This window comes from Syngnathus leptorhynchus, chromosome 4 (genome assembly GCF_054491065.1).
Source record: "Syngnathus leptorhynchus isolate UIUO chromosome 4, UIUO_Slep, whole genome shotgun sequence".
In the NCBI taxonomy this organism is placed as follows: domain Eukaryota; kingdom Metazoa; phylum Chordata; class Actinopteri; order Syngnathiformes; family Syngnathidae; genus Syngnathus; species Syngnathus leptorhynchus.
Window position 1 is genome coordinate 12993481 of NC_141198.1, and position 12659 is coordinate 13006139.

Below are 12659 nucleotides of genomic sequence, written 5' to 3' on the forward strand. Positions count from 1 at the left end.
GAATTATACAGCAAAAGATGGCCTCCCTACAATTTCATTCCAATCCTTGTAAAAACCCCTTTATTGATCTTGATAACATTTGTCGTAACAAAAAACAAAACAAAACTGCTGACTCTATATTCACCCGGGCATCCGTGCTGGTTGAGGATAAGGGCTGCAAAGCACTGATTGTAATGGACTTTATGAGTCTCCCACCAATTTCTTCACTCGTTTACTTTCCTTAATTCCTCTCTTCCATCTGCTTGCTCTTCCCCCCCGGGCGTCATTACCACCTCCATCACTCTGACACGGCAAGATTGCACCCTTTGGATATGAAAGTGGACTGTGGCGTGACTTTAGAAAGCAGAAGCTACATTTAACCAGATATATTTACATAGCTTTTACAAGACTTCGATCTTGTCTTTGTATATTTTAGCTTTTCTTCCTGCAACTATAAAAAGCTTTTTTTTTTTTTTTTTTTTTTTTTATTGCAAAGGGAACTTTCTCATCTCTAAAATGCACTGTAATATAAATTTACTTTCTTTTCCCCTTGCTATTCCAAAAACAAAACAGCATCCCTTTTAATGTTTTTAGTGCTGAGTGTTCTCAAAAGTTTAACTTGATTTTGAACGTGCTTGAAAAGTGCTTGGATTTGACCTTGCCGCCGGTCCTGTCAACTCAGCTAATGGGTTGCTGTGACATTTGCCACCCAGTCAATTAACGTGATGAAAAGTTTTCATCTACTTGCCGCAAATTTGAAATCTTATGGAACGGCAGGCTTAGTTGGTGAGTACATCATTTGTGCCTGTTAACATTTCGCGTCTGTTCTGACTTTGTGCGGTTAGCAGAGCTGACCTCATCTTGCACTTATTTAGACAGTCAACCTCCACACAATCAAAAATCCGTGAATTGATTAGCATTGTATCTTTGCCTAATCCAGACTGAAAATTGGATTTGTTGTCTCGTGCTTATTGTGATGTTTTATTTGCCCACAGGTGCGAATCGAGACAGCTACGACTCTGAAGCTCAATATCCTTTTACTACGTTGAAGATCAATTGAGAAATCAAAACTTGGTACGAATGCCGTTATTTGTATGTTGCCTCCAGCTTTTGGTGTACAAAGGATCATTGCTTGAGCACAATTCGGCTGTATTGAACTTTGAAGTAGTTTTTAATTATTTATTCAAGTGCGTTTTTAGTCAACTTTTATGTCCATGTTTTAATTCAGTCATTACTTGAGCGCAGTTTATTTTATATTCCAATATGTATAAGTGCAGTATTTATGTTCAAATTGTGCATACTGACATCATTTTTAAGAATAAAACCTTTCTCATGAGCGCTTAGAACTATTACACTACTGTTCTTTACTGTTGGTCATGATATACTTAAATGAGCTAAACTACTCAAGGCTGCAGTTGTGAACAATTTGAGACCCACTGACCGAGCAAAAATCAGATCACAGTTGTATTAATGGATTAAACATGACCCTTAACTCAACACTACCCGTCGATGACTTTGAGTTCCGGACAGAGCAGTTCCTCCCCGTGAGTACTTGTTCAAGGAATGTTGTTTAAAGTGTGAAAATGTTCACAGTATGTCTTTACCCACACCACGCAGTACTTGGAGTCCATCTTTGGGCTGCTCTTCCAACTGTTGCAGCAGGTGACCGAGTGTGACACCAAAATGCAGGTGCTCCACGTCATCTCCTGCGTTATTGAAAGAGTCAACACACAGGTGAGGTTTGGGACATTCACAAGTGGAGAATTCATCATTTGTTTGCAAGCGAAGAGGAATGTTTTTAATTTTGAGGAAGATCCAGTGGTGTAGTCTGCTTGGGGGAGACATCGCTCAGAGTTATCACCCAGGGGGTCTTCTCACAAAGGAGCTGAATGATTTGTCATCCTGACAGCGGGAACACAAATGAGTCCAAGTGCAAGTCTTTAAGCGGCTTCTGCATCCATGTCATTCCTCACTTAACCCTGCAGCGCAGATGCCCCCTCGCACCACCGTGATTTCATTCAAGGCCGTAGCAAAATGATTATATATTTTTGCATTCAATGAATTGCCCTCATCCACATCTGCCGACTCTACAGGGGAAAAAAAAAAAAAAAAAAAAAAGAAGCTGACCCTCTTAATGACCTCCCCAGGCTCTTTTCTGATCCACTTTAAGCACCTTGCATTAAACCATGCCTTGACTTCAATCTGTCAGAGAAATGACTTTTATCCGCGTGGACTGTCAGTCTGGTTAAGTCTTCGCCCAGTCCCCGACCCCGACTAAACCTCTCGAGTCAGCATGAATCTTATTAACATTCTAACCCTGCCAGAAAGGGATTTTGGTCCCCACAAAGACTGTAGGGAGATTGAGAAAAATACACAGGGCGTGTAGAAGATGATGACCCAAAAAAAAAAAAGACATTTTGTGAGTTTTTGTTCTCGTACTTCATTTAAAGGGTTGGTGTGCAGGCGCAATATCTTCATCAGGCTTATGTTCCCTTTCTGCGATAGTTATTTTCTCTCCCCGTTTCACCTCCCTACAAAGTTGCGTAATCAAGTAAAAGATTTCCAGTGTGGATTACGTAGCCTACTTACAAAATCGTCACAGGGTACATGAACAAATTGCTAATGTTCCCACTTGGGGGCTGGGGGTATCTTTTTTTTTTGGTTTGTTTGTTTGTTTGTTTGTTTGTTTTGAAAAATCTTCAATTTAGCCTCTGGCTTTTTAATACATTACCAACGATGTGAAGTGAGGACGGCATGGTGGGCTGCATATGTGTATTGCATTCTCATTAGGAAAGCACTTTACACTTCAGTTCACCTTTAAATGCTGTTTGAACCACAACAAACCACAAATGGGATGCTGCATAATCACAGTCAAGGACATAATCATCTACTGGAGGATCAAGATGATTTTAGATTGGCTGAATTCAACTACATGCATTGTTTTGTTTTTTTTGCCCAGGTTGTACATCAGTGTTTGTGTGAGTTGAAATGATTGTCTGTGTTTTACTAGCAGACAGTCCAGGGTGTAGTCACTCTTGTCAGCACCTCTCTGCGACTCTTAGCGGCGTAAGCACTGGAGTAATTGGATGGAATATTATCTTTTGCCGAGGGGACAGCAAAAGCTGCAATACTGTTGTCTCTGCTCCCTAAGTGGAACCACCAAAGTTGGAACACAATCCATTCCGCGACGATGACCGACTTCCAAATTGTTCTACTAATTAAATTGTTTTTAATCATGATCCATTGTCTCAGTAATGCTGGGTTGTTACAATTTCTAATACCATTTTGGATATTGCTGCTGTTTTGTGTCCTTACTTAACATTTTGCAATCTATCTTTTTTTTTTTTTCTATTTTAGATCAAACCATATGTAGGCTGTCTAGTGCAGTACTTGCCCCTGCTTTGGAAGCAATCGGAAGAACACAACATGCTACGATGTGCCATACTTACTACTCTTGTTCACCTTGTGCAGGTAGGGTGTGCAAATTGTGGGCTTTTGCTGCTTGTGCTTCACATTTTCCCTTGTCCTTTGAAGTATTATCTTTCTATTGTAGTCCTTGCAAAACAACTCAAGGGACCCAATCCTAATTAACATAATAACATCAGTCAACCTGGCAATGATCTGTGCTGCAAAACACGTTCTCATTTGTTACTTGGCACCACATAGTGTCATACACAAGTCACAGAGGGGCATGAACTGAAGAAAGTGGCATGTTGACATCCAATTATTGTCGTAACACTTTATCTAGAGGATTTTATGTACCGACCTCTACGCAAACACACACACAGACGAGAAATCCTTATCCACCTCAAACCATGTTCAAACGTCAAACCTTAAATGGTGTAGAAGAAAGCAAGAGCACTATAATTAAAACTTAATCAATTGATTAGTTTGTTTTTAATATTGTTTTGGGTGGTGAAAATTCCACCATTTCCTATACGCCAGTATTACTTGACAGACCATGAAATGTGTATGACCAGTAAATAGTCTGTGAACTACACCCAAACCTTTTCTCGAGCAATTGAAGGAAATCGAATTACAGGGCTTTTGGATTGGAGGCTATAAAATGCACATTAGTGTCCAAAGCAATCATTGTATCTGAGCCCTGTGCTTAGTTCTACTGAACTTAACCTAACATTGTTTCCACTTCATTCTTCTCAGGCGGTCTGCAAAGAACAACCACTCAGTGGAAAGTACAGTTTTTAAACTCTTCAGCTTTCATTGATTTTTTTTTTTGGCAGGGCCTTGGTGCGGAGAGCAAGAACCTGTATCCTTTCCTTCTTCCTGTCATCCAGCTAAGCACAGACGTCTCCCAGCCACCTCATGTGTATCTGCTGGAGGATGGATTGGAGCTTTGGTACGAACCTTGTTTTGTTTTTTACTCCTCTGCTAGCCGTTCTGTGATATTGGCGCATACCACACGAGTCGTGGTAATTGTTACTATGTTTTAATTTTGCATAATTTTCGTGGTATGGAAGGGGCTGTGACTATGTGGCATGGCTAGTGGTCTTTTTTTTTTTTCAATTCATGTTTCAGACACATTTAAATGCACACTCTCGTCTAACCTTTTGTTGCACCTGCAAAAGGTTTTGCCCGAGTGGCGGGGAATCTTTGCAGGTGTTACCTTTTTTGTTGCCCTCCTGTCATCTCTTGTCTTTTTAACTTGTCCTGAATCTCCCTCTTTGTGTTGCCACCAAGCACAGACAGATTATTGTGATGTCAGAGTGTGTGGCAAAAAACCCCCCAAAAAAGTCTTTTATCTTCCCTTGATAAACAGTCGCGCACAAAATATCAATTTGCTTTGTTTACAGTCAGCTTGTTCACCCAATTTGGCTTTTATCTTCTGTTATATTGCTCTCTTGATTCACACCAATTATTTTTGACGTAGTAAGATCACATCATTCTGCTCAAACTCAACATTTTGGCTAAAAGGGTGTTGTGTAACGACTTGTTTTTTTTTCCAAATTTGAAAGGTTTATTTTCTTCTCCGTCGGCTTGTCCCTCTCTTTGTCCAGGTACGTGACTTTGGAGAACAGTCCAGCCATCACCCCTGAGCTGCTCAGAATTTTCCAGAACATGTCAGCTCTACTTGGTGAGTCAATCCTTCTCTTTTGATCAAATAACACCACAGCCTACTTGATTCCAGCATTCATTCATGTTTTGGATAGTCCTCGTTGTTGGTTGTGAATTAAATCTCACGTCGCCGTCGTTACAAATACGTTTTTGTATCTAAGTTAAGGTTTAGAAAAAGTACTTCTCAGTAAAGTAACTCTCGAGAAGCTCTTGCTCGACTAACAAGATTCATAAGCATGAAAGGTCTGTGCACAGTCACAGTCCTGCTGTACGTTCCTGTCGTGAAGAAGCACATGTCGTTCCTGTCGTGAGGAAGCGCGTGGAAATTTCCAGAATGGGGGACAGAAAATTGGTGCAATCTTTTGTGATGAGCCTGGGTGTTACATCACACTTTAGCAGACAGCCTGTAATGATCTTGCCGCTGGCCTTGCTAAGATCTGTAGGCAAGGTATATTGAAACGAATTGCGTGATCGAGCACCGGGATGCTGCTTTACACCCCCCCCCCCTCCCTCAACACGCCTTTTAGATTTGTGTGGTGAAGAACCGCATTGATTTGGTGCTTCTGCTCTTCACTGAATGGGACAGACTAATATGAACACCGGTTTAGACTTATTGGCTTACTTGGGTGTCTGATCATTCCCAGCATGGATTGGAATCAATTTGATTGAAGAGCAAAAGACCGATAGGAGGACGAACCATAAATCGTCATCCGCCACACTCCAGCTGTGGTAGGAAACCTGTGGCTTGTGGGCCGTATAGAGTAAAAGCTTTTGGATCCAACTTGCTTTGCAATTCTAAAACCAAAACAAGCACCTTTAAAAAAACAACATCTAACCTACAAAAGCTCAGTAGGCATTTGTAGTAAACATTTTTAGAACATTACATCACATTTATTTCCATAGATTATGACCCCCAAATGACTTTGTCATCACTGAAACTAAATGGCACACAACAGCCAACTCCCCCCTTCAATCTTCAGTATTTTCTGTTACTCTGTTCTGGCCATGCCCTCATTAATCAAGATCGAGCATCATGGAAAAAAGATTGACCTGATTTGGTCAACTATTATTATCGTTGGCCGAGTTTACTATGAAGTCACATTTCTCGACTTTCTATCACTGTGTGGACACGGTGTGTGCATGGCAACACTCGTCATTCTCAACTTCTTTCTCTAGGTCTCTCATGGACTACGATAGGACCATTTATAAACTAATAATTAAATGAAAAATTAAACAATTATTTCGAGCAAAAGATCATTTTAATAATATTTTTCTGGCAGGTCATACAATTTTAACGTATGCTAACTCCCCTTGACCTTACAAAGCGAAATATTTCCAACTTCTTTCGTCAGTAACACAATTTATGTCGCCTTATCTCCTCCTAAAATTCTACCGTGCATTGAAAAATCTTTTTTCTGAGAAAGTCACATTAGCATATTTAAAGCCCCTTAATTACCTTGAATGCACTTGCGAGGGCAGCGCTCCAGTTTCTCTAATGAAAGATAATAGCTCAGAATGATGGCAGCAGGTCAAGACAAATTAGTACACAGATTCAATTTGTCACTTTAATGCAGTAGACAGGAATATATGTAGCCTGTTATTTTGGGAAGAGCATTTCATGCTTACATTTCCACATAAGTCCATAGATACAGCAAATTAACTTTTGTCAAACTCGTCACTTATCATATTTTGGCTCCTTTTTATCGCGGCATCCGGCAGTTCATTTATTTTTGCCCATGGAGAGCAGTGCAGAGAGTTGGGCCATAGAAAAGCGTCTGGCTGGGATTGGTGCCGTAGCTTGCCAGGTATGTGGCCTGGCCTGCCTGATAAAAGAGCCCGCTCCATCACGGCTAAACTGGAGCAACAAATTCCCTAATTAGAATGTCAAGAGCCTCGCTTTGGCCTGACTCAACGAGCACTTTTCCCTGTGTAATACTGCCACCTCGCCCTCCAAGTAGGACGCATCTCAGCCGCGTGTGAAGCGTCGACAAGAAGGTGCATAAAGAAGCAGCAGGGTTTTTTTTCTTTTTTGGTTGCCGGCAGCTCAAGTGTTCATTAATCTAACAGCCGTTTTATTTAATGCCACGATCATTTTTATGAGGAGCAATAGAAGAAGAGCTACAATTTTGAAAGAAATCAAGGTCGTGAATTTTGACAGAAACGGCCCACTTTGTCGAAGAGCTGCTTGTATTTTTCCAGCTTTGTAATTGCAAAACTCACAAAGCAATCGTTAAAAGCCAAATTGTAATCGCTTTCGTTGCTCATTAAACTTGCAATTCACTTTTATATTTGCAGATGTATCCAGTATGACATTTTTTTACATTTTGTTTAGTAAATATAATCCACATGTATTTTTATTGACTAAATTGTGTTTGTACAATATATGTTTGGCCACTATGAGAAGAAATGTCGTGATTTTGTGTGGTGGTAGTAACCTATAGCTATTTATTATACGTCGAAGCTGGATTTATGGATCAAGTAATTTATTGTGATGCACAGACGTTCATAACCATTATATTTCTCTTGGAAAAACTAAATAAATTAAGTGTGGTTAAAGCCGTAATGTCTTCGGCCGTATATAGCATACAAATGCTTTTCTTCTTGGTACCGCACCACTTACGAGTTAGGCTTTCTCAAAGGGTTCTTCATCTCAAGGGCAACCTCCTCTCTAAAGCAAGACATTTCTTCTCGTATTTGTCGTTTTGCCTGCCATCCAAACACAATCGAATCTCTATTCCACTCCCAAGGTGCTGCCTTTTGCTCGGCTATAAATGTCTCCACTGGTGAGGGCGGCACTCAAGGCTTGTGGAGACATAAGAGGTGACACCTCACCTCACTGGTAAAATTTAAGATGGTCAGGCACGTTGGGATTGCATCATGTGCTCAAGGGTTAAGCTTCTTTCGTAGATGTATTTTTTTTTTTTTTGGTCTGGCGTGGACTGTATCACAGCAACAAAACACAATTGCAGCTCTTTGCCCAGCACCCAGCTGGTTAAAATCCAATTTTGTGATTACATGTGAAATTAAACCCCAATTATGTTTGATTCAAAGCGTTACCTAAGGTCACATAAACACAATGATCTATTATGCAGATTTTTTTTTTTAATCATTTAAATTTTTATCTGTTTTGTACACTCCAGTAATTTGCCCCTGGGGTAAAATAAAATACATTCAATTTATTAATAGATAGACGTTTAATAATAAGTATTTGCAGTAATGTCCTTGTAGCTGTGAAACTTCATCAAACATTAAAGAAAAATGACTGTCATTTTAGAAGATAGATTTACTCTCACCAGTAAATTTATTCTAGAAATGGCTGCTATTTTCCATTATTATGCAAATTGTGAATGAGGGACCAGTAGTCACAATATCACAACCTTACTTTGTTTATACACAGTCATAGTTCATTGGTTCTGTATTCCAGGTGTGTCAACAGCGTTTGGAGCAAGTGATTGGTTCATTCCTTTTCAGCTTTATGTTTCTCCCGAAAAACAGCGGGGCATTTGTGAATGGCTTCGGAATACAAATGAAGATGTAATGACCACTCTTCTGGCTGTCCTTCATTTCTGATCACACATGCCATGACATGTTTTTCACATGTCATTCAATGTCGAAAGGAAATCTTTGGAAAATTCCCATCTTTAATTGGCAGCGTTAAAGCATCTGTTTATACGTACTTGTCCGGAGTGTCCGCGTCTTAATGAGGACTGGTAAATAATGGCGTCCTGTGACAAGCAGATACTTGCCGTTTATGTTCCTCTCGGCGGGTCGAGATAAAAATGTCTCTGCAAAAATGAATGTCTTCAAATAGGATGCATAAAATTAATTAATGGTGAATTTAGTCACTCGATTTATGACCCGCACACATCGATCAGACTCTTTTCACCGGAAATTTACCCTTATACTTAAAACATGCTGTTCATTAGCCAAGATTGTCTTTACTTGTTTATTAACGAAACGTAAAGGTTGTTTCGGGAGCATCAATCAAAAGCAAAAAAAAAAAAAGATTTGAAGGACATTTCCGAGGTTAAATAAGATGTTTATAAACTTAGCCGAGCATTTATTTGTATTTGGTTGGTTGTTGAGCTTTGAGCGCTTAAGAATATGTGCAGGAGAGTGTGCAAAATGGAGATATATGGTTTTCATCAAATAGTCACCATATTTGCCACTTGTCCAAGGGCATTCATTTACTCTGCAATGTTTTGAGCACGTTGTGCTCTCGTCCTTTATCGTAAGTGTCATCCCAGGCTCATCTGTTGTTGTTTTTTTTAGCTTTACCTTGTTTCTGATCAAAATGAATGGCCTGCGGCGGTCAGGCATTTGTTGTCGTGTGAGGCATCAGTTCTACTCCGCTTTGAATTATTTCCCAAAGTTTGCTCTCATCCTGATACCTGGTTGGAATTGATGCTTTCTGCTCGTGTGCTGTAACACATCGCGGCTTTAGAGGTGAATATTCATGCTGACTTAAAGAGCCTCGAGAGCACACTGCGTACTTGCACGGATGATCTTTTTTGCCTCATTGTGGCTGGCTTGAGATTCAACAAAACATATTGGATGCTGTTTATCATAGCTGTTCAAGCCATATGCCAAAAACAAAACGTATTAGATGCCGTCTATTATGTCTGATCAGTTCGAGGCGACAGCAAACAGCCTCTTAGCAAGTCCCTTCGGGTCCTCTGAAGTGTTCTGTTTCCTGCCGACGTGCGTCTTTGTGCACTTTGTCCATATTAAGCTATTATTATTCTATATGCGAGAGAATGTCGAGACTGTCGGCTTACTTTCAAGCTAAGCAGGTTGGGTGTAAATAGAGTTGCTCTTTGGTTGATTTATCTTGCTCAAGCTACAGTTCCTCGCGAGGAACTATTTTGTCAGGCTGATTTAACAAATTTCTTCTCGATGTGTTTTCTCATGGCTTCTTTTAACGCCTCTGTAAAATGGGTACTTGGTTTAAAATGTTTTTTTTTGTTCCCATGGTGGCAACGTAAGTTGAATTTGTACACAATTCCAAACACATTGTAGTTTATTAATAATTTAGTATGATATATATTTTTACTATGTGATGTCTTGCAGAGATTAGTTCTTGGCTGACTATTTGGGAGTTGAAAATGTCACACAGTCGCCTTTGCTGGATGTGTTGTTGAGCGAGTGGGTCAGTTCATAATCAAGGCAATGGAATTCTGTGCGTGTGTTGGAATGAATGCTCATTTCCTACTATTGAATTTCTCTTTTAATTGCAGATTTGCACACTTTCAGACTGCTTCATGTCTCGAACTGCCAGGGAGGAAAAATGTTTTGAATCATAAAAGAACCATGTTGATTTTGATTCTGCCTCTTTTCCACTTGTCAATTTGGCTTGACCAAACCAAAAGCGTGCACGCACATTTGCAGATAGTGGAGCAATTCGAGCTCAATTTCCTTCCGGCGATGTTAATCACAGGTACAAGAGGATCTCACGGCATCATTTTGGATTCAAAACTCACTGGAGCATCAGTTAGTGAAGCATGTGTGCAGCCTTGGGATTTTTGCCCCCTAAAAAAAAACTACTGGCCTGGAAGAAATAGATCAGGATCTTTTGATGTGGGTCAACAGCAGATTGCTTGTGCCAACTGTGACCGATATGATTGACAGCGGAGGGACGTACATTGCACACTTTTAGAACAACTGGTCTAAAATTTTAGCTCACACATCCAAATCCATCGCCTCTCACAGGAAGCACGTTGGTTAGCATTCTTTCGATTCACTAGCAAATAATACCCGACGCCAGGAGATGATTTAAAAGATTTATCTTTTTCTGTAGCATAGATACATTAAATGAACAAATATATAAAAAAAAAAAAAGGTGATCGTATCACCCCGAATAGTGGGCTCGAATGTCAGCAAGCTTCAGCGAAGGTCACGCAAATACCGGAGGTCAACGATGAATGACGTTAGATTTGCCTAATGAAGGAGTCAAAGGTGTTGAGTCATTAAAATAAAGGTCATTGTTAATATTGCGCCTTACATTAGCGCTGGCAGATGAGCAGTCTCTTTGGAGCCACTTAAGCCCAAAGCTGTGCTGTTCATTTACTCGTATCCTGAGATGGGTGATTAGAAAAAGCTGAATCAGCTGATTTCCGAGTTGATCCTTTTATTTTCTATTTTTATACAATGAGCATTGTGTAAATTTGCTTTCATTACAAGCCCAATACCCGCTGCCGGGGAAGTTATTTTTTGTCCGATCCATGATTAAGTAGAACCATTGTCACGGTTGCCCTTGTTCATTTCCCTTCCTTTTGTATCCCCGTCGGCTTCACAAACTGTGCTGTAACGTGTTTTTTTTTGTGCAGAGTTGAGCACAGAGAATCTGCGCACGTGCTTCCAGATTGTCAACGCCTACCTATACTTGTCTCCAACGGAGTTTCTTCAGGTGAGATATCCACAGTGCTCAATTGGAAGATAACCTAATTTGAGTTTCAGTTTCTTTGTATTTACATGATTTTATTTTTGCAGAACTATGCCGAATCCTTATGTCAGTCCTTCCGTGATCTGCTGAAAGACATCACAAACGAGGGGCAGGTCCAAGTTCTGAAGGTTGGTTTACATCGATGCTGACATCTGACATTTTAAGGTTATAAATGGAGCGCAAGAACTAATTTGACCAGAAGCCTAAGGATGTTGTGAAGCGGCACAAAGAAGCACATTCGGTTACCATCTTTCTTACTCTCGTCATTGGATTATTATTATTTTTTTTAAATCTTTTTCATGTTAGTGATAGAATAAGGCCAGTTGTTCCATCTAAATGCAAGACCCTACTTTCTTTCCTGCGCATCAGCAGTCAAATACCAAGTGTTTCTTCATCCTCCACCACCATCACAGCATGATATTCATGCTTTAGTGATGTTTCTGTGCACAACGCATACTTAATGTCCAGTACATGTAGCTCCTTTGTTCTGGCTGAAAGGAACATGTCAGCTCGCACAGTGTCACTCAATAACACACACGTGTGTCCTTTGCGACATGTGTGTGTTTCTTTGAAAAATTCATATTTTGTGTCATAGGCCAGCTATCTGCCCTTTTTCTTTTGGTCTTTCACACTCGAGCTAATTACTTGCACAGAGTGCACAGGAAAATGCCATTGATGATTCCTGCAGAGGTTTAATTGTGTGAACGCTAGTAAGAGAGGAGAGTGCTTATTTATTGGATTCATTTGAAGTCCGGAAAAATCAACAAGAGCTGTGACGTTTAGTGAAGCACAGGCAGCTTGAGTAGGGGGATATTATTTATTTATTCATATATTTTGCAAGTACACTTCACTTGTAATAAAAATGAAGTGTGAGTCCGCTCTAATTTTGCTTTTACTTTAGCACCGAAGCCGGTTCCTCTTTGTATTTCATCTTTTTTTATGCACCTCACGGAAATATATTTAAAACTTGAAACTTCACCTTTCCGCTCAAACTGCAGGTCACAGCCCCAATTAAAAGCAAAGAATTTCCCTTTGATACGTTTTTTCTAACTGACACTTGTTCCCCTCCCCCACCATTCCATTATTCCTTTTTTTTTTTTTTAATTATATAATATTTACATAACAGGTTTCCTTGCACTTTCCTGTGATTTTCCTTGCTGCTTTG

At 40.0% G+C, this 12659-nt stretch overlaps 1 protein-coding gene across 1 annotated transcript in view; it reads left to right on the forward strand.

Annotated features, from left to right (window-relative positions):
* ipo11 (importin 11) overlaps positions 1-12659 on the forward strand; it is a 52212-nt gene that overhangs the window by 26224 nt on the left and 13329 nt on the right. The window contains exons 17-24 of the mRNA XM_085910484.1: positions 975-1008; positions 1483-1523; positions 1597-1713; positions 3337-3450; positions 4221-4336; positions 4995-5071; positions 11379-11458; positions 11542-11622. Coding sequence (XP_085766610.1) covers positions 975-1008; positions 1483-1523; positions 1597-1713; positions 3337-3450; positions 4221-4336; positions 4995-5071; positions 11379-11458; positions 11542-11622 — 660 coding nt within the window. The remainder of the gene's footprint in view (positions 1-974; positions 1009-1482; positions 1524-1596; positions 1714-3336; positions 3451-4220; positions 4337-4994; positions 5072-11378; positions 11459-11541; positions 11623-12659) is intronic.